The sequence below is a fragment of the Hippocampus guttulatus genome, chromosome 1, assembly GCF_054856545.1.
Source record: "Hippocampus guttulatus isolate MCC_2025c chromosome 1, RoL_Hgut_1.0, whole genome shotgun sequence".
In the NCBI taxonomy this organism is placed as follows: Eukaryota; Metazoa; Chordata; class Actinopteri; order Syngnathiformes; family Syngnathidae; genus Hippocampus; species Hippocampus guttulatus.
The window spans coordinates 32,208,721-32,231,522 of NC_141261.1; the positions used below are offsets into that span (position 1 = coordinate 32,208,721).

At 41.7% G+C, this 22,802-nt stretch overlaps 1 protein-coding gene across 4 annotated transcripts in view; it reads right to left on the reverse strand.

Annotated features, from left to right (window-relative positions):
- LOC147211362 (gamma-aminobutyric acid receptor subunit beta-3-like) overlaps positions 1-22,802 on the reverse strand; it is a 63,249-nt gene that overhangs the window by 15,599 nt on the left and 24,848 nt on the right. For 2 of the 4 annotated variants that reach the window (XM_086126329.1, XM_086126337.1), the window contains exons 2-7: positions 21,439-21,489; positions 20,203-20,294; positions 20,008-20,075; positions 3,918-4,138; positions 1,142-1,224; positions 598-735 (exon numbers count right to left, since the gene is read on the reverse strand). In XM_086126329.1, coding sequence (XP_085982455.1) covers positions 598-735; positions 1,142-1,224; positions 3,918-4,138; positions 20,008-20,075; positions 20,203-20,294; positions 21,439-21,489 — 653 coding nt within the window. Of the gene's footprint in view, positions 1-597; positions 736-1,141; positions 1,225-3,917; positions 4,139-20,007; positions 20,076-20,202; positions 20,295-20,383; positions 20,852-21,438; positions 21,490-22,802 lie in introns of those variants that run through there. The other 2 variants (XM_086126342.1, XM_086126349.1) reach the window with 2 other exon arrangements.

Genomic DNA, 22,802 nt, shown 5'->3' on the forward strand with positions numbered 1-22,802 from the left:
CTGATATTGAACCTGTTAACCAATTAACAAATGGTGTCATATTTTATGACAGAGAACTCTACATGCACGCTAGGTTAAGGCAGGGCTCGGCAACCCAAAATGTTGAAAGAGCTATATTGGACCAAAATAAACCAAAAACAAATATGTCTGGAGCCGCAAAAAATAAAAAGCCTTTGGTGGCAAGAACAGTCTGACAACTATCTGTTTCAACTACAGCAGTGCCATGATTTGGCTCAGTAACCCCCATATCAAGCATCACCTTTCATGGTGTACTCCAAAAGCAGAACAGTTCCTTACCTAAATCTAGTTCAGGAAATCATTTGGCTTGGAAAGCCTGAGGACACCAGAACATTCATTGCTGTTGGTGTGTTTATATATATGCCATTTTTGTTGCACTTTACACTTGCCCCCTGAATGTATCTCATACAGGGGCCATGTAAGGCATGAGCTACTGTAAGTGAATGCAGCATGTCGGTAGGCTGGCTGTCATGTGGCAGTCGTAAGTCAAGGTAATAAAAACTATTTCAGACACACCGTTGCATTTGCAGTGAAAATAGATCGACACAATCATCCATTTGGGTGCGTGCACACATTTACCTGTGGAAAACACAACATTTCTGGAAACCAACTTGTAATCAACAATGGAAAACTGTGGTAGCTCAATGCGCGTCACGCCCGTGACGGCTGACTCGCCCCCTTTCCAGTAGAACTCGATGTCGTCTGTGGTGTAGCCATCTGCACAAGAGGAGACACACACACACACACACACACACGAACACCAAGGTGTAACCATCTGCCGAAGAATCACAGGGGGAGCAAAATGCAGCCTTGCTTATCGTCCAACAAGGCGGGCGCTTGGAAAAAACAAAAACATGTTTGAAGTTGACTCCAACAACCAGATGTTGCTTTGACAAGTCACTCAAGTTCACATACACATGATATTAATTCTTTGGCTATAAAAAGGAATGCATTCATAACTTTAATTATTTTTCATTTTGGTTTCAGAAAGACTTGCACTTGATTTTTTCCTGAAACATGAGCTTTTGTGTCCCAGTTACAAGTGCAGTACTTCACATGCATTGATGTACTCAGCCTGTGCAGCAAAATGACAGCTCGGGCAACATGAGGTCTCTTGACTCACAGCTCTCTATCTCCAGAGTGCAGTTCTGCTCATCCAGGGGATACCTCCTGAGATCCATCATACATGCTGCTGTCGTAGTTATCCTGCCAAAAGAAGACACGGATGGGGGAGGAGAGGACACAGGACTATATTTTGGATATTGTACTGTATGTGATTTGCAAAAGCTGTATAGGAGGGGAGAAAGAGAAGAAGTATAGGGGGATGCTCAGAGAAAAATGTATTGTAACCCGTGAAGAACGTTTCACTGTAGAAGGGCATAGTGGCGTTACCGACTTAGAATAATGCCGAGGAACCACATCGAAAGTAAAATTCAACATGGTAATATGATAATACAGAAGAACCATGGCATACTGTATATAGTGCATTTTGAGAGTAGTCAGTCTTCACTTTGTCCACGTTATATTATAGCCTTATTCCCAAATGGATCAAATTTTACTCGAACACCCTGAAAATAGCCTTTTGAGAATTTTGCAAATGTATTAAAAAACAAAAGCCTTGTGGGTGGCGCGATGATTGACTGGTTAGCACGTCCGCCTCACAGTGCAGAGGTTGTGGGTTGGATTCCGGCTCCGGCCTTCCTGTGTTGAGTTTGCATGTTCACCCCATGCCTCCGTGGGTTTTCTCCGGATACTCCGGTTTCCTCCCACATTCCAAAAACATGCATGGCAGGCTTATTGAACACTCTAAATTGTCCCAAGGTGTGAGTGTGAGCACAGATGGCTGTTCGTTTCTGTGTGTCCTGCGATTGGCTGGCAACCAGTTCCGAGTGTCCCCCGCCGACTGCCCGAAGACGGCTGGGATAGGCTCCAGCACCCCCGCGACCCTTGTGAGGATAAAGCGGATCAGAAAATTGATAGATTTGTAATAAATGTGGGGGGAAAAAAACGTTTATGATGTAATGCAGTATTATGTGTAAAATATTGAGTAAAAAAAAAAAAAAAAAGATTTGTAAATTCATTTTGGAATAAGGCTGTAACATGAGAAAATGTCTTAAAAGTGAAACGCTGTGAATACTTTCGGGATGCTTGACAGGTCTTTCTTGCTGTTCAATGATGCTAAATTGACAAATGTGAAACCGAAGATTGGATTAAGGCAAGAGCTTGGCTGAGTTTTTGTGTGAGCTCACGACATTTGGGTCATGATGAGGTGTTGTGTTGTTTGTCAGATGTACGAGCTCAAACGGCTGATAAGGAGAGAGTCGGAAATAAGCAGCAAAGTGAAATGCAAATTCACAATGATTTTGAGGCCAACTCTACCCCGACACAAAGCCGGCGGCTTGGCAGTTTGCCACCGCTTGTCTTTAGTCGGTTAAGACTCTCGTGAAGCTTTGAAAGTTATTATGTGACAACATTACACAGCTATTATTGCAGTAATAGCAGGTCCACAAGATATAGACAGTATATAGTTATCAATAAACATGTAAAATTGGACTCTCTTCCATTATTATTATTATGAGGATTATTATTATTAGTCATCATTAAATAAGCCTCATTTTAAGATTGAATAAATTTTGTCATGTTCTGGCCACGATGAATAAATTTGTGGGTTATTCACTAATTAATAAGCAATGCGACTATATCGTAGGGTCGAATGGTTAGCCGGTCCACCTCACAGTGCAGAGGTGCAAGGCTTGATTCAAGCCCCAGCCTTCCTGTGTGGAGTTTGCATGTTCTCCCCATGCCTGTGTTTTTTTAAAATAATGTATTGATTATATTTTGTATAAATTCCACTTACATATAGACTTCTGCCAATGTATTACTGATAAGAAAAATATTAGATTACGAATTATCAGAATCTAGAAAGCAATGCTTTGTTGCAGTCCATCCTACTCCACTTACTCTACTGCATAATAGCTATCCAGCAAACAAAGGTCTGAAAGTAGCTAACATGCTAACAGGCTTACTTTACCAGGAGCAAGTTAGGAACATAGTTTAGGAGATATCTACGCCGCATGTCTATGAGGAGTGCACCAAAGTGATGGAAAGGCTGAACGTTGGAGAAGGAATAGATCTTGTCATGATCCCAAGACCATCTGTGAAATTCAGTGGTGGCAATGGCCTTGCTTCTTGCGGGATGTGCTCATTAACTTTCAGTGTTGTAACACATGAAGGTAGCAGGAAGATGAACCCAGAAAGCTACAGAAAGCTATTATCTGCACACACACACACGGGGCTGTCGAGAGAGCAGAACTCCACTTGCAACTACGTACGGCGACAGCTACAACACCCTGGTATGCATATATGCACATGCATATAGTCTTTCCATACTATTTGCTATTCATTTGAAGCACGCATTCATATTCATCGGTCGCTCAATCTTATCTGCATGACAAAAAGATCAATAGATCAAGAACAAAAATCAAGCAGCAGTTTGACAAGCTCGACATAAATGCAACTTCTAACCTGCTAATACAGTGTGCATTTTGGCACTGCTTTCACACTTCAAATGGAATGTTAAGGTGCCCTTGACCATGTTACATAATCCTTTGGTTGCTCAGTGGCCTGCAACAAGTAACTGCCAAAGTTCCATATTGGCAAAGTGCAGTGCCATGACAGGGCATTAAACACAGTGAATTAACTTGACACTGGGACATAATAATTTTATTTTTATTTTTTACTCTGAGACTTATTTTGAAACAATTTGTGGATGAGGATTAGTCATTTGGCATGACCCAGTTTCATTCAAAAGGGCTGGTACCATCCAAGCAACCATTCAAGTCAAGGACAGGAATTCCCAAGAAATATGACAAAGTAGCATTGTGGAGCGAGTACCTTACCTGAGACCGTAAAGAACGGTTCCATCTGGATGAAGACGGATCATGCGGTTTTTGACGGTGACACCGTGAACAAATGACTTCTTGTCATTAAGGAAATAAGTGTCTGGTACCCAGAGCTGGTCTGCTACTCTATTATCCAAGGTCAGGTTGAGCGGTATTCCAACATAGGCAAGACGTTTGTCTCTCCAGTACTGTTGGAAATACATAGTCAGGGTGTAGTCCTGTGAAAGTACACAAAAGGAACATGAATGTTAAGTTCAGGGAAGGTTTCAAAGTACTGTTTGGAGCAAAAGTGTCGTAACTGATGACATTTTCAACATACTGTAAGGTAGAGATGACTTAACCATTGACAAATTCATTTTAGGGTGCGGTGTTCTCAGAATTGCTGCTTCCTCTGTATCAGGGAAGGGAAACTTATATAACGGGTGCGGCCGTAATTTCGTAATTTTTCATCAGCGCTACTGGGGGGCCAGAGTAGACCATGTGCTTAATGATCAGATGTATGACAAAATGCCATTTCAAATATGGACAAAAGACGTGCATATGTGCAAAATAAAACGAATGATGGACTGGCAGAATTATGCAAATCACCCAACTATGATAAAAACTAAAGGGTTATATAATACGATGGACATTTTTATACAATACTACATGTCAAATCGACGCTGAAAAGGAGGTATGTCCATTTATTTTAAATTTTTTTTTTACATTGAGTTGTCTGAAACGCAGACACCCCTTTGACATAAAAATCTTAAAAATGGCAAAAATGGAAATACGTATTTTTCACAATGATATGGCAATATGATCACACAGCACAACGTGAGCACAGGAAGGAGTCACTGGTGCCTCTCGCACACGCCGTTGCACTGGGGAGAGGAATCGCGCCTCTAATTGTGAAGACCAATACATGTGTATACATTTTATTGTTGAGTTAGAAACAAGATTAGAGAGGTAGAAGGTGAAAAATGTTCATCCAGCCTAAAAATCCAAAATTAATTTGAGTCTTTTCTCCACAACTACCGGTATTCATAGAACTCTTAATGGTGGAGCTTATTGATACTGCAATTTTTAAAAACTTCAGCCGCAGGGTCTGTTTAGTGCCAGGGCTCGGTACCCACCCTGACTGATGTTACAACTTAACATTATAGAGTGGAAAACCACTATTCATGGGGATAGCTTATGCACTCAAACTCCACACAGGAAGGCCGGGCCAGGATTCGACAACCATTGCATTTTGAGGAGGATGTGCTCACCAGCCGATCACTGTGCCGCCTGATTTTATTTATTAAGGGCACAAAACTATTCAAAGCGACCTGACCTTGTGTGAAAAATCACGTGCCCCTCTTGTAAACATGGGTTTACTGGGGCTAATCACATTTTTCAGCTGCTTTTGGAAGTAATACATTTCTTGACAAAATTGTGATATGTTTAGTGTAACAATTACTTGTGACGTTTTAGTTCTGAGTTAAATGTAAGTACTCCTATTGTAGAGGGTGGGGGAGGGTGCACAAACGTCTCATGAGATCTATATTGCATCTGCAAACAGTGGTTACAACGAATAGCTGAATTACAATAATGTAATGATGTAAAAATTATTAAACAACCCAAATCTTTACACGACATGACACAAACTTTTCTTCTTTGCCTCATTTGTTTAATTCCTGTTTTACAGAGTGCCACACTGACTGAAGCAAAAAGTATGTGGAATTAAACATGTTAATAGCTTATACTCTTTCAATAAGAAAAATCAAGGTGCACTTAAACAGTGAGATTGGATTGGATTGGATAAAACTTTATTGTCAAATGTACTGTGTGTGTAACATGTAACATACAGCACAGATGAAATTTCTTCCCTCTCAACATACAACAAGAGGAGTCGCTGCGGGTGTCCGCGCCGCTATCAAAAGAAAAGTTAACAAAAAAAAAAAAGACAAAATAATACAAAACAACACATGAGACACAGACAATCGTGCAATCTTAACCACTTTCCTGCATACACTTTGTTGTCTGAAGCAGTTATAGATGAAAGAGGAGCGAATCAAAGATCTAACGGTAACTAGACAGAGCATGTTTTATAATTAAGTATTTTGGAACCCGAGTATATATCCTGACCTGAAATAGCAATAATATAGCATGACAACTGCATAAATGACTTACATTGAACATTTCAACTATGTTTTTTTTTTCATTCCCCCAGACACAGAGAGAGTGGACCAACAACATAGCTGACACAAAGTCAAAATAGTGACTGGGCACATCCAGCTAGGGACAAAATGGAGTTTTCAATTGACCGACCATGAATGTTTTTGGAATGTGGGAGGAAACCGGAGTACCGGGAGAAAACCCACACAGGCACGGGAAGAACATGCGAACTCCACACAGGAAGGTCAGAGCTTGGAATCAAACACTGGACCTCGACACTGTGAGGCCGACGCGCTAACCAGCTATTCACCATCCCGGTGTGTATTTTAGTATCTGTTAAATCTTCGTTTGGTTTCACGTGCGCGTATGAGGGTGAAAACACTGTGAGTGAGAAATATGTTTTTCCCAGAAGTGGCCATTTCATAAATGCTAACGCAAGGTCCTTCAGTCCGTCACTGACGGACACTCGTTTTGCTGCCGATTGACGACGAACGGGCAACTTTCAAAAAATGGTGGACAAAGTGACAGTTTTTGTCCAATCACCCTTATCGTCACTAACCAGGTTCGTACCGGCGGACTTTCTCAGTCCATCAATGACGGATTCCCGTTTTGCTGACCATTGATAGAAACACATGCTGCGTGTCTTGCGTGGATCTGGTTGCAGGGCCAATTACTACATTGGAGCACAGGGGAGGAGGGACTCCTCATCCTTTGACAGGAAAAAAAAAAAGGTTGAACATTGCTAAGTCAAACTGGTGCCTCACCAGTCATTGTGTTAGATACCATTCTCCAAACCCGCTCCTTGTTTTGGTCGTCCTGGTGTTATGATTCAACTGGGTTCCAAATTCACTGTCTCCCGATTCCAGCTGTGGCCATTAAGTCAAGGCCAGTCAAGTAAATTTGTGATTCCTGTCTGCAGATATTTTTTTTGTCAGAGGATAAGGCGCACCTCCTCCGCTCCATGCCGAGCAACTCCAGCATAGTATGTTATAAAGACATACAACAGCACCTCATTGATTTCATTCAAAGTCATTTTTAATTGAAAGAGAGCAAAAACACAGAGCAAACAGCACAGAAATGATTTAGAATTGGTCAAACAATGTTGCGTAAAGTATCTGTAATTCTCCCACTACTACAGTCAGGGTTCTGTTAGGTTCGGGGTCTAGAGATTTTTTATGATTAGAAAATGATTTGCTATAGGAACCTTAATAACCACAACAACTGGAACAAATGGGTAAAAGGTTGATGTTTCTCATGTTTTTTTGCAGCTCAAACAGCCGGGGAGGGGGGGGGGGGGGGGTTGAAATTGACTCCAAAGTGCATGGTTGCACAGGACATTGAAAACATACCACCCAGTTCTCCTTATTAAATTAACACAATTCATGAAAGATAAAGCAAAAAAAAAAAAAAAAAAAAAAAAGACAAATCTAGAAATGTAGAAACAATACACACTTAATGAGGTCAAATGACCCCCTTTAGATTATAGGAGGATGCCGTTCATTAAATAAGAGGTGAATATCGGACCTCTTTTCCACTGTACAAAACACATAAGGCGCATCCGCCCTCTTCTTTTTTTGCTTTTCTGTACCCCCGCTCCCTTCTGTACTTCTCCTCCCTCCTTCTTGAGCCAACACCATGTTTTCCCCTCTGCCCGCTGTGGCTCTGAAATGAAACCAGGCTGCACCAACCTGGCGCTGGCAAGGTACCCACACCTGCTGTTGCCGTAACACTCAGGTTGACACATAATAACAAAGCAAGAGGCATGTTCAAGCGCGCTACACTCATTACATAACTGTAGATATTTTTTTGGTGGGTTGGGGGCGCATCCCTGGTTTGCAAGACCCACACACTTACAAAACACTCGACGAAAACACAAACCACACGCAGTTTGCAGAAAGCCTCGAAAATCCAAGAGAATTATCCAAAGCTGAAGGCACATTCATCAGTATTTGACTCTAGATCGTTCTCAATGTTATTCATTTATTTCTAGTGACAGCTCACTGTACACACTGCTTGAGGAGATAAAGTAAGCTGGTATTGTGCCATGTGATAGTCAGAATAAATAGGAAGAATAACCTCTAAACACACCATTAAATTTTGTTGGGGTGTCGGGAAAAGTTAGGAAAAAAAGAATGGATGTAGCAGTAAAAGAGAAATGCTGTGCGATATAACTGTCATTGCATGATAGGTGCCGGAGTGACCACATGCCAACGGAAGCTTGGAATATTTAGCAGCCAATAAACCATGTTAGGTAACTTGAGTGGGTGCTCAAAGTGCACCCAAGCATCTCACTATGTTATGATTACTCACAGTCAACAAAGAAAAATAATGATGAATCAATCTCTGAATGTTGGGCTTGAGATCAAAGCTGAGGTGTCACCTATGGGATGTACAGGTACCGAATGTGCTTATCTACTCTCTATTTAATGATGAGAGTAGAAGTCCTTCGCTGCCACTTGTGGTTTTGTAACTCGCAAAGCGAGTGAGTGGGATTCATTCGCACTGTCATCTGATTTGGGTATGCATATGGTGCTTCATGCCATTAGATAAAATACGCATCCTAAGCTACAATGGATGCTATTTTAAAACAATCATTCCCATAAGAAACAATGGATGGAAAAAGAAAAGTACCATTTTCAAACTAGGACTTGTATTAACTTTATATTTTATGTTTTAAACATAATTTCAAAAGTTTTTAATTGTCAATAAATAATGAAGCTACATAAATCATCAATAAGAGAGAGGATTACTGCTTTGTCAGCGGACTTTGAGGTATGGATTGCTTTCTTTTGCTTCTTGTCATGAGAGCAGTAATCATGAAACAGCAGGGAATCTGAACCCGGAGGCACAGTGTCCAGAGAAGATCCCTCAGTTGGGAGGACATCTGTAATATGGCGGGGCATCGGTTTAAGTTCCACCGAGGCTTTGTCTGTAAGATAAGAAAAGCAAACCTCCAAGGATGGAGAGTGACCTAGGATCCCTCCTATATGCAGCACAGAACACCAGTAAACCCGAAACACATGGGGCCCTATTTTCCTGCCCGGCGCAATTCTGGTGTGGTCTAACTGTGTACATGGGTGCAGTTTTCTTTCCTTTGGAATGTTTATTGAGGTGTGTTATAAACGGGCGTTTGTGCCATTGTGGGTATGAACACAGTTGATTTTCTTCTCAGCCAATGGAAGTGGCTCCTCTCATTTCCTTTAAATTCTGCCCAAAAGAGGTGCACGGGGTCTACGAAATCTGTCTGCCTCTACTGTGTCCTCACATATAAAAAAAAATTGCAATATCACCACCTGCACCAAAACTTAGACCTGCTTTCAGCAGCCATACAATTTAGTCTACCGGTACTTTCAGCCACCAAACTGTCAGATGTGCCGGCGGCTTGCTCGCCAGGGCACAGCACGGTCTGTCGATTTCTGAAACAATTTTTTTAAACCTGGGAGAAGGTAGGTAAGGAGAACAGGCGTGCAGCGATCTTCGTTACGGGAAATGAGGGTTGACTATGGAAAGCGACTCATGTTTCCAAATTAGATTTCACCCACCAGCTTCCAACGAGACCTTGTGCTTTGCTGCCGACAACAAAGTAGGTACCCTGAGAGGAACTGATTGACGAGATACATGAACATGAGCTGTGGAGATACAAGTTCCTAATCTTCTAGAACCAGCAGAGGGGTGAAGAGCATGTACCGACAAATTGAGCTGCATTGCAGGGTCTTCCCTGGACAGTCACCGTGGTGAGCACTGGGTTCTTGAGATCAGAGGGTTAACCCATAAGAATCTGGTGGACAACATTCCAAAGCAGGCAGAAACAGCATCCAAATGGCTACAGCTGAAGAAGGACGAGTAGTAGCTGAACCGGGCTTGCAGGGGGGTTGGGGGTGGGGGGGTCAGAACTAATTAAGGATGACCCAAAAGACTGAGGGGGCAGTTCCAGGATGCTGGTTCTGTTCCCCAAATGTGATGTTGTGAACTAACTGATCAGTAAAGTCGAGGGTAGTCACCTGAGTACCCGGTCTCAGTGTTACACTATGTTGATACCTTACTGCAGCTTTTCTTCATCTTGCATCTTTGGTCAGTTTCCAAAATTGTACAACCTGCAGGGCATTCAAATTTTCATGTTAGACTGTATTGGATTCTTCATTATCATCACTAGACTTGCCCACTAAAGAGTAGTGGAACGTCACTAATCCTGTTCCTTAATTAATAGCGATTCTGTGCTTTTGATATGGCTGATGTTAAACTTGCATTGTATATACATTCAGCATCTATTCATCATTTTCTGAATGTAATAATCCACAAAGAGCTTCTGAGGCCGAGAAAAATGGTACTGGCAGTGGCACAGTATTGGACATTGTATGTTATTCTATAATTAATTAATGCTGCTGATTTTGTTTCCATGTCTCCTGCATTACGAACATTACTTTACCCTTTAGCAATCACATCAAATGGCATCGCCCATCCCTCTTTCCCCAACGAGGGATCATGCATTGGGTTTGCGTGAACAACTCCCTCGATAGTACCAGCAGGTGGGCAGTCCAGCAAGCACAAGCATGCCTTGACGTAAATAATTGAATTCAACCATGCACCATGTACAAACACATGGCCATCATCAATCTTTCATGGTTACAATCAAAACGAATTGGTGATGAGAACTAGCGCAGCTCTCCACTACCTGCTCTGTGGGCTGGGCTCTCATTTGCTGTGAAAAGGATGGATTTGTGGCAATAATGCCGTTGCGATAAAAAACAGCGACCAGTGTAGATAATGAGCCTCGATTATTCTATTAAGCCGCCTGGATAATCACATTCCTTTGTGAGGATCCAGATAAGTGGAGTATTTGCTGTTAAGTGACCCTCATTTCCTCAACAGTCCTAAGTCCTCTTGCTGCTATGTCATGATCGAAACAATTCACACAGGAATTGTCTTTTCTATCAACAAAGAGCAAAATGCTGTTATGAGTTGCAAAGAAAATCCGACTTTATACATGAATGACATGAATGAAGATGAAGAATGTTTTCAATGTCCTGTACATGAAGATGTTCTACCGCTCCAACTAAAAATGCTATGAACAGATAGATAAATAATAATTGCCAACAAAGATCGGAGTATTAACAAAACCAATTGTCAAATTGGTTGCACACCACAAGCAGCAAGGAGAGGCACTGCGAGCAATATTTGCCAGATGGCATGTGCCAGCTCACATCATTCCATGACAGAAGATAAAACTGCATTTATAAGAAATCACTACTTCTGATGTGTATCGAAGAAACATGAAAAATAAATGCAGCCTTGCTGTTTTTATCTCAACCTTAACTCCCCACTTCCTATGCAGGACAGAAAAATGATGATATAATATGTAACCAGCATGTATTCTATATGAACCCATGTTCGCGAAAACAATTTGACTCACTTTAATGTAATTCCAGCCTATTCCCTTGGGATGTCCCTGAGGTGGGAATCGCCACAGGGCGGGGGAAACCCCTGAATGTTTTTCTATCACCTTCCATGTCTGCTATAGAAGGGCAAAAATTATCCTTGCTCAGAAAAAAAAAAAAACCAGGGTTAGGTTTGGCTCTTTATGTCTGAATGACAGCGTATCCGTTCAATAATAAGAATAATTTCTTTGGACTTTTATTTTGCGTGATGTATAGCTGGTTAGCGCATCAACCTCACAGTGCAGAGGTCGTGGGTTTGATCCCGGCTCCGGCCTCTCTGTGTTGAGTTTGCATGTTCTCCCCGTGCCTGCGTGGGTTTTCTCCGGGTACTCCGGTTTCCTCCCACATTCCAAAAACATGCATGGCAGGTTGATTGAACACTCTAAATTGTCCCGAGGTGTGAGTGTGAGCGTGGATGGTTGTTCGTCTGTGGAAAACTGTTCAGCGTGTCCTCCGCATACTGCCCGAAGACAGCTGGGATAGGCTCCAGCACCCCGCACGACCCTTATGAGGATAAAGAAGATCGGAAAATGGATGGATGATGTATAGCTTCATAAAATGCTCAGAAAGCCAAAGCAACGAAACAGTCTTGAGAAAAAGGAGACACATACCGGTCGGCAAAAAGTATTTGTAATTTTTGAGGGTCAAAGTGACACTTATTGAATGGCTTATTGTTGCAGTTCATTTACAAGACCGCACAGCTTGTCTCTTTTAGGGAGAAGGGGTTTTTTTTTTGGCTGCAATCATTGTCATGTTAGTCTTACGTATCACTTACTCGGTCACATGCATTTGCAGCACAAGCAAAGTCTCTACTCCGGTAAAGAACCACGCTTCCTGCTAATATCCACAATCGTTTTAGTGGTCGTTCATTATGGAACACCGTGAACACTAAAACAGAGATATGCCATCGTACAGTATTTACAGTCAATATTTACAACCCTCTTTGACTCAAACATTCAATAAATAAACAAAATATAACACCCTGTGCACCGTGTAAACCAGTCACAGATATATTGAAGATAATAAAAGTCCATCTCACAACATTACGCTCTCGGCTCTCTCTCCAGCAATCTCTCTGTCTGTCTGATCCTTCAGCTGGCATTCGGGACCCAAACTGCAAGCAATTGTTCACAAAATATTCTTGAAATAAATAAGCATTTCAAGATTTAACAGAAAAGCATGAGCATAAAGGTTCATGTGCAAATAATGACATCCATAAAATATTATACTCAAACAAAGATGATAGATTCCTGTTGTCATGGCAATCAATCAAAGGTAATATGAGCCCCGGGGCATCTGCACGCTTGTGAAGCATACCAGTGTTGATGTTTGACTTTAATTGAATCCCACTTGAAACATAAAGCATAAAATGAAGATTTGGGGTAATAGCAATAATTCTGACATGCAGACGATGCATTTGTAACACGTGTCAGTCACGTGACGTCATCTTTAGCAGATGTCTCAATCAAAAGACGACATAGAGCAGTGATCACCTCATTACCCCAAATGTTCTCACTTGTCCCGCCTTGCACCTTTGTCATCTCTTCCCTCCTTGACGGAATTTCTGATGGGAGGTGCGAGCATGTAAACAGAGGAGTGTGGATTCCATTTCTCAATATTTTTGCCACTCAATGTTTTTAAAATGTTGTGTCATTTGCCATCAAAATGGGCATCCATCATTGATGGAATGCCCACCTCTCTTTCTTATACAGTATATTCTTCTCTTTCTTTCTGAAATATACGCCTCCTCTCAACCGACATATGCGGTGAAGTTCTGACTTCATTTAAGTGTTTCGGGTGGCTGCGTATCCTTCTTGACGCTCATATATATATATATCCAATCACTGATTAAGTAGCCTGGCATTTTGTTGCTTACTCTCCGCTGTAACACAGTTCCAGCCAGACCCATGTGACAAGTGTGCTGTCTCACACAAACATTCATTTCAGTGAATTGCGACTGCATTTCGATAGCTTAGCAATTAGCATGGCTTCGCTGTCATTCTCCTTACTACTTGCCGTACCTCTCTGACAATAATGCTTTCAAATGATGATGATGGTAAAAAGCTGCACTTGAACATTGCAGCTTTTTCGCCGATGCTATGTAGACACCGGATGCAAAGCGAACTGTTGCCTCCATGTCATGTTTCGTCACTTTAGCTTTCCAAAGTAACGTGCAACAAGCATTCCTCAATATGAACAGTGGAAAACAGCAAGGTGATGTCTGCATAACAGGTTTTTCATGGAGGTCTTTTTTCTACTTTCTCTTTGGAGCTGGCCATACATTTATGGCATTTCTGTCACACTGAGCAGTGAGCACTAAGAGAGACACGACGGCGTAATTAAAATGAAGTATTACAATTGGCCTGTAGGGTCTTAATCTGCACCTTGGGGCCAATTCATCCCTGAGATATATACTGGCTATACTGTGCACCCTTACACTGTACACAGATTCAAATGATGACTTCTACAACAGTCCAAAAAAACCCCATAATGCCCCATCAATGGTGCGCTATTTTCATAAAAGGCCAGAAGGTTTCCCACGCGGTCCTTGGGGACTACCTTGTGCCTTGAGCACCACATTGATAACCCCTGTCCAGCACACCTGCCACCTAAATGAGGATAAACTGTTGAGAAAGAAGTCTGGAGAGTGTTTACAAAGTCATTCTTTTGGTCACATTTTTAAAATAGAACCTTGGGATGGTGTTCTTAGCAATTCTCAAGTTCTTCATCCCTGTAAAAACACCACTGGAACATCATCCTTCAGTACATTGGGATCAGCACGTAGCTTTCACCTATTCTAGATTCACAGCCGACACTTTATCCAACAGCATTTGGCCTCTTGAGGCCAATTACATCCCATCAGTCTGGAAGTAGGATGCTGGATAAAAGACATGTGGGTATATTAAGCCACACTGTCGAGAAAAGTCTGTGAGACCTATATACAGTAGGATAATGATGGTGACACAGTTAGGGCCTACACTGGTGGGCATACAACGGTTAACTTGCTAACTGTATGAGATGATATGTTGTAACCAAATGAAGCTGATACCAGAAAAGCCCAACATGCCAAACAGAGGTAAAAAAACAAACAAACAAACAACAACAAAAATCATGGTGTGAGAAAACCAACTAACTAGTCGGAAAAAAAGGGAAAAAATGGCAGCATGAACATTTGGCGAACGAGAGATGTTTTCAGCCCTCCACAATGAATTGCTCTCTCTTTCGCCCACATGCAGCCGTGGGATGACTTGCTTGTTCATCCTGTTCGTGTAACTTGGTGCTGACCGTTTGCCCACATGAGGGTCTGTTAATTAATTTCCCCTAAAACGGGAGCTAGTACATGTGATGGGATCAGAAGCTTTGATAACCTCCGACAGAAAATCCTCGACATTACAGTTGGAGTGTGTACATTTATGTCACACATAAACCAAAGACAGTGCTATGACGTTCATCTTTACAATTTCTAATCTCAAATATATTTGCAACTTCTTCAAAGAAAATGTGCACAAGTGACACAATGATTGAACTCGTTTTGAGAAATTCAATTTGATATGAGAAACGTACCAAAGCAACCGAGAAAAAAAAACAGTAACAAAAACCTCGCTTCAGGTCCTTGTGGTCGACCTGCAAAAAGGCTCCTTAAAATTAGCAAGTTGCTTCTCAAAATGAAGTTATTGATTAGCACAGCTGCTCCCCAAAGAAGAAAAGTATTTTGAGATTTGTGCTCGAGAGGAACATGGGGTAACGCCGTGACACACAACAGTGATAATGATCAGTTTTCTTGTTTTTGCTAATTGTTCAGGAACGTGTATATCAGAGCTCTGTAATTGAAAACGATCTTTTTAACCGCTAACGGAATTACCAGGGACTGTAGTTAACCCTGCTCCCTCCGTGCAGGACTCAAGAGGCGGGGAGTGGTTCCCTGATCAGCGGTTGTGGAAAGAGCGCCGCTGGTGTGTGAGTCTCTCTGCGATGAACTGAAGCATATTGCTGCGACACGCATATGATATGTTGCACTATTCAAACGAGTTCTCGCAGGCTGCAGTCTTCATGAACGCACGAGCCGCTAATTATACTTTGGGTGCGTCAGAAGGCTGGCGTTGTCACTGGCTCAGCGCAGGTCGTAGCTAGGCCTTTGGCGCCTGGGGTAACTAAAACCGACACAGTTCACCGCCACTTTTAGCAACATTTTGACTAAAGGCGAGTTAAATAATTTAGATAACTATGCCCTCTTTTGAAATCAGTGACAATTATTTGACAGCTTTAGTTAGCCTACTAATAATTACCACAAAAGGTTTATTACATTGGTTCTTGCTAACCAAAAAGTGCTAATTTGAGAAAATGCTCCTCTTTCCTGAGCTAGATATACAATAGTCCTAAAAATCATTCTTGAGGATTATTATCTAACAAGTGAATCATCTAAACACACTGAGAACAATCAATATTTAATAAAGGTATCAAATTCAGGAACGTAAACATCCTGCCACATTTTGGCCTTAGCCACATATGTTTTTACTCAACAGGGAGACAAATGAGCGTGTTTACTTGCCAGTTGAGTACAGTAAAGGTACATGTGGCTAAAGCCAAACTTCGGCAGCGTTCTACTTTCTGGCTCTGGATTTCCTCTCTCTGATATTGAATATAGCTTTCCATTTCAACTGTTTCCTTTCAAAGTGTCTTCATTGTAGTTTGAACACTTCCAAAAATTGTATTATCGGTAAGTGTATTTGTATAATTCCAAGGTCACTGGTCGAAATTCATAAACAAACAACCTTAACCTTCTGTCTTATGTTGTAGGATAAAATGCTAGCTGCTCAACTGGCATTGCACAAAGGCTGTTAAAGCCTTTATTTTGTTTAATGCCTTATATTTTTGATAGAAGAAACGCTAAGTTTAAGTTAAAATGTATATATGTGTTCATTTGCCCCATTGAAAATGTTTCTAGAGAATAATATATAGCTTGCTGCTAATAATAGCTTTTGATTATATAAAAAAGGAAACCAGCCAGTTCTTCATTTTGAAGTGAAATGTAGGGATTACACCATTATTCTATAGGATTTCCAGCAGGATACCCATATACTGAAGTATTTGATTCCTGCAGCCTTATAGTCTGCCTCCCTGTTTTATTGTTTACTAAACCCTTGCTTCAGGTGCCTGTGATTAACCCGTAAAGAAAACAGCGTCCAAAATTACTAATTCGCTCCTCGAATTGAGTCTATTATGAGCAAAATTGCTTCTCAAGGAAAAAATAAGATATTTCTTATGAACACTTGAGGATACAGAAGTTGCATTCAAAAGAGTGACGGATGGTCTTCAGCTCGTATTTTCATTTGCTTACCGTGATCACCGCCTAGCTCATCAGGTTCCTCCAATCTATTTTGCCTGGCTCTGATCTTGTCCCCACATGCCCCCAGTGACACCCCGAACAAATTTCCGAGGTAATTAGTGCACCTCATCCCTTTTCACATCTGCTGGTTGAAGAGCTTGTACCCCCCTTTAAAGGGCAGCGGGAAAGCAACATCGGCGTACCTGCTGTGCCAGATACTCTGACTGTGCTGTTTTCTGTTTCAATAAATATTTACAGCTCACAGCTCTCTCCTCCCATATTTCTTACTCTCTGGATTTTCTGCCAGACTTGATTCGATCTGCAGTTCATTTAATCAACATAGGGCAGAATTGCAAAGAAGGAAAATGTCGACAGAATATATAGTACGCTCACTGGCGACGCACTTCATTAGGAACGTTCCAACGAGATCCAAATCAGCTTTATCAAAAGTGACTTCACGCTGAGAACTGCATCAGCGATTTTGACATTACTATTTAGTAGGCCAAAGATGAGAAAATTCAGTAAAATGCAGTTCAGTTTTCCACTGGTGCAGATTCCAACCTAAGTAAGAATTTACATGTTGCTGAATGAATCCCTCTGTAAAACTGAGTGGCATTATCCTTTGCTTTGCAGTCGATTCAGAGTGTACTAAAACTTTTTGCCTTGTGGGAGGAAGCCGGCGTACCTGGAGACAACCCACACCAGCACAAAGAGAAAATGCAAACTCCACATCGAAGGCAGAAGTTGAACTGTGCAGCTGTGGCTCGCGTTGAAGGTGCACGATTTTCCTCTTTTGTCAAACAGGTATTTGTTGTTTTATTGATGCGGTTGTGTCGTAGGTGTAGTTCGCCGTGCATGACTCCCTTACTGTGTTGCAAAACAAGGTCGTCAAAATATTAGAAACAGCTCTCATATTCCCACCTCCAGCATATTCATGCTTCTCTAACGACGCCAATCAAAAGTGAGCCAATTACCTTTGTAAAGGCAGAATATTTGATAAAGCCTAATTGTGGAGTGGTACTGTATGAACAGGAGGAATAAATCAACCAGAATTGATTTTTTTGTAGGTCGAGCACTTTTCCTTCACACTTTTTTGTTTGTTCATCCACAAGATACTAAAACCATTTTGTTTCCTGGATTTATTTATTTATTTATTTGTTTTTGTGTGCATTTGCATACCTGTAAGAGTGAATTCATAGACTCATTGGCAAATGTTTCAGTGGAAGTATTTTACATTGAAATTCTCTGGGTTTTATCGTCTGCCTTTTTTGTTTGTCTTTTGCACAGCAAGCTGTACATGTTTTGACAATTGCTGAACTTCAAGAATCAGTTTGTGCATGGTGCCCGCGGGCCGCTCTGTTTGGATGGTGAAGTGGATTTAGCGGCGAGAATTGTACACAAGCAAAGTCAGGAAAGAGGCCATTTTGAAAGGGTTTTTACTCCAGGGAAGGGACTGAGAGCTGTGACTGTGCTGCTGGCTGGATAAAGCATGACAGTATCACAGTGGTTATTTCTTTTCCTCTTAAGACCCCTCACCCAATTTAATGGCAAGGCCATGATTTTTTGATTGGGTCGAGAGGGAATGTGAAAATGACAGCAATTTAGCACTAGAGCCAGACTCATATAACTCAAAAATAAGTATTACAATAAATTATAGTACTGAATTAACTACGAAATAATAATGAGGCCAAATTGTGTTATTACACCTCTAAAGTAAGCAAAACATTCACATGTCCCGTTTGGCCGATTGGTAGCTCAATAATTTCCTGTACAAATTCTCTTACATCAGAAGCGATAACTCTGTAATCATGGTTTTGGATCCCGGTGAGGTATAGTGAGATACTGACTGAGTCTAATCCGCTCATAAATCCCAGAAACACTATTTATCAGAAGAATTTAGCGGCACATAAATATAATCTTACTGGATGCAGGGGTTGCTATTGGGGTAAATGTTTGAAAGGTCCAAGACAGCAACCACCTGGTGAAGTAATCATCGAGTCATTAGTATTGATCAGAGCCCACCCACGCAAACGTCCCTTTGCAGTCCACCACATAACCAAGCTGCAATGGTCTGATGTGTTCTAGTAAACAAATCATTTCAGAAGCTCATGGGCCCAAGAGTCGGACAAAAGACACCTTGCTTCCATCCACTGCACACATGCAATGACCCTTGTAATTTGTCAGTGCTGGTCTTACTTATTGCATGTAATTTTTTTCTCACTGGACCTGAACCAGACATACTTGCTTAAGTCTTTCAATTCACACAAGGAGTCTGCAAAACCAGTCAAAGGGGCGAGACGGTGCGAGACGAAGCAATCATATTTCTGATGCAATTTAGGTCATCGTCTGTTTTCAGAGCAGCCTCAAATGTTCAAGAAGAAGAAAAGTACGTACAATAAACGTCTCAGCACAGACAAGCAGCACCTCATTAGTGCAGCCAGTCAGAATTGTCTGATAGCTGTCAGCTGAGTGGGTCTCCTGAGAGCATGCTCCTAAACACTGTTAACTCTCGCTCAAGAGGTTAACAAGCAGCCCCAAGTGTGAGCTATAGGCTTCCGCTGGCTACTCATTGCAAAGGTTCGTAAGATTTATATGCTCCATGTCGCACTATTTTCCCATCGAATAAAATGTTTATTTTGGATGCAAATCAAGACTACTCTGCTGGACGACACTTTGGTTGTACCTTTTGCAGGACAAAAGCGAATCTTCCCAAGCTGGAAAACTCGAGTGTCTGCCAATTTTCCAAAAGACAGCCCAGAACCACACCAGTGATAAACCATAGTCTCAACCCTCATCAAGCCTCCAACCTCCAATATAACATGTCCACACTTATGTGGGATAAAAATCTCCATCCCCAGCAATTGCATTATCGCCAGAATTGGCTCGCAGATCTTCAGTTTGAACCTTTTTGTTCCTGGGGCCGATACTGAAGGGAGAATGATGTATTGCGAGAGTGTGAGTGCAGGCATTCAAATGTTCAATGCCAAGAAAACCATCCAATCTGCTACACGTCGCACAGCATAATGGGCTGAAAGGCAATCCTTGATTTACACTGGCACCCGTCACCACTACCGGCTTCATTTGTAATTACGAGCGCCGATGCATTTGTGTTTCAGAGCAGGCAAGACGAGGAGCATTGTTTCATGTCAACACAAGCAAGCAGCATTTAGGATGTAAATCCACTCACCATGTTGACTTCAGACACCATATCTATGCTGGCCACGTCTATGCTCATCCCGACCGCTACTGGTGCCCCTGGAAGAGGTTAAATAGCTCGTTATTATGCACGTAGGCGACACCTCCACACCTGACCAAAACACACTCAATTAATGCCAAAATTGAAAGTAAAAAAAATCAAGGGGATGGTGCGGTGGGCGAATACCTCCAAAGTCTGGCCTCAGTCGAATATCGTACCCTTTCAGGAGTTTATCCACCGTCTCCTTCACGAATGACATGTTACCGGGCTCGTTGACACTGAAACGATAAAAGATTCTCGCCGTGACCCGCGCGTCACGCAAACCTGACCAGTAACCTTGACTTCGCGACACGGCGTAAAAGCTCACCTTTTGGCGCAACACACTATGGAGCCGACCACCAATGCGGACAAGAGGCGGAATTGGCGAGTCTTGCGCAAAGTCAACATGTTTGCAAGCACACACGACGGCAACAGCGGCGGCGGTGGCGAAATAGAAGAATCTCCTCGATCAACACTCTTTCAAATCACAGTCAAATCCATTGATTATCCATGAGAAGAGAAAAGTCGGCTGGAGAAAGCGGGGCGCGCGCTTTGAGTCGACAGCTCAATTAGGAAATATGAGCCGACATCGTTTTCCCGTCCAACACTGGTTCTCTGGTCAGACTATGGAGGAGCATTGAGCATTCAGCTTGAGCGCATATTGATGAGGAGGCTGGACGAGAAAGCCGTTGCCGCCGTTGCTGCTGAAGATGCTGGCGGCGGGGAAGGCACTCGCCTCGTTCAAATGAGAGACGGAGCCTAACATTCGCACGCTGCAAGAAATGCCCACCAGCAGCACTAACAGGGGCGTTCCTGCTATTTAGCATGTGAGCCAAACCAGTTGTTTCCTCATAAAACCTTTTCCGTTTGCTATTTTTTCCCCCTTCAGCCGTTATGTCCAAACTATGTTTTGGAAGAATGTCTTTAATTCTTGATGTTGGGTGAGTGTGTTATTTGGTTGATAAACCTGATGACATCTTCGACTAGTTTGTTTTCTTTAGTGATAAATCTTAACAACTTCACTGTCATTCGTTTTATTTTGGCTTCAGCACGTCTTCTGTGGAGAACAGTGCCCCCCCCCTCCTCCTTGACACTTTTTACAGCGTTCCTAACACCATCTGCAAAGCCCCCCTCCCCTTTTATCGCCTCAAAAATGGTAGGAGTCAAACACAATCCGGGTTAGGGGGTTCTGGCTGCATTAATCAACCTATTTGACTTACTTGTGATTGATCGGCAAATGTTTGTTGCCTGGGTTGTTTCATGATGTTAGCTTTAGCCTATACCATCTATTATTTATGGTGTGAACTGGAGAATTCCGATAGTCAGACCGGGTGGTTTGGGAGAAGTGTAGTGGGTGTGGTATATGTTTATGGACCTGCTTACCTGCTTGTGTCATAGATGGCGAACAACTTCTTATTTCCCTCAACGGCATTCCTGAAAAAGACAGTTCACACACACGAATTAAGGAGGTGTAGTGAAGCTTTTCAATTTATTGCCTGGATCAATTAAACATCTGCTGTAATGAAGATCATTTTTTACTCTTTACAATTTTTGTTCTGGACAGCTCTTGTTGTTTTAATCAGAATCAGAATCAGAATCATCTTTATTAGCCAAGTATGTAGAACACACAAGGAATTTGTCTTCGGTATAACACGCTGCATTAGTATCACCATAAACGAGGACATGACAAATAAGTATGGAAAAATAAGTATGGAGGGACATTTCGTAATGTAAGTGAACTGTAGTCTCTCTTCGTGTAGACGTCTTCAAGTCTAAAACACTGGAACAAGTACAGTGTGCAGTACAAATATAAAAATGATTTTTCCCTTGCATCCACAAAAAAAAAGAAAAAGAAAATGCCTCCGTGCTCCCTCCCCTGTCCTTTCCTTCTCTCTCCCCCGATCAATGGTCACTCCAGAGGAGCTCTCCACTGCCCACGCGGTGCTGAAGTCAGCCTCCCCAGAGGAAGCAGGCGCGTGATTCTATCGCTCCGTTTCAGTCTTCATTTATCCTCGAACGTATCTTATAAAGGTGAACGGCAGGAGGATACATTTCAAACACCAAACTGTATTCAACGAATCATGGAACTCGGCTACCCTCTTATGGCAACCATCAGGATGAGTTTGCTGTGAAATAGCCTATTTACCCAGAGGTGGTGATGGACTTTTTTCTCTGCAGCTCGAACACCATACAGAAAATACTCACAAAAATTTGGTTTGATTAGTAGAGCAAAATTAAGCCTTCTACCAGTATACCACTAAATGGAATCCACATTCATGAAATAGTTTCCACATAACGTTTAGTAGGCCTTTACAGCCTAACATTGGAATTTTTAATTATTAAAGTTAGATATATTAAATGTCATTATTGCTATCATTTCTTGCGTACGTTCAGGTTTTTGTGAGAAGAAGCAGAAGAAGAAGTTTTTTAACTTGTTAAAATATTAGACTATATATGTTTTAATATATGTTTATGTTTTAAAGCTAAGATGCTGAAATAAATAGTTATGCTATTGGATAAATCATTCAATTGATATTGCTAGCAGCTACTACAGTAGCTTATACTTTATATCTTGGGTTGTTGTCATTCTTACTGGCCCATCATCAGAAGATTATTTAACCTGTTTTTAATGTCAAAATAAAACAGCTTAATTTGATTTTGAACAAATACATACGCTAACTAATTACATTAGGCTAAGTAGAGCATTGCGTTTGAAGGTTTCGAAGAAAGTCTTGTGACTGACTATA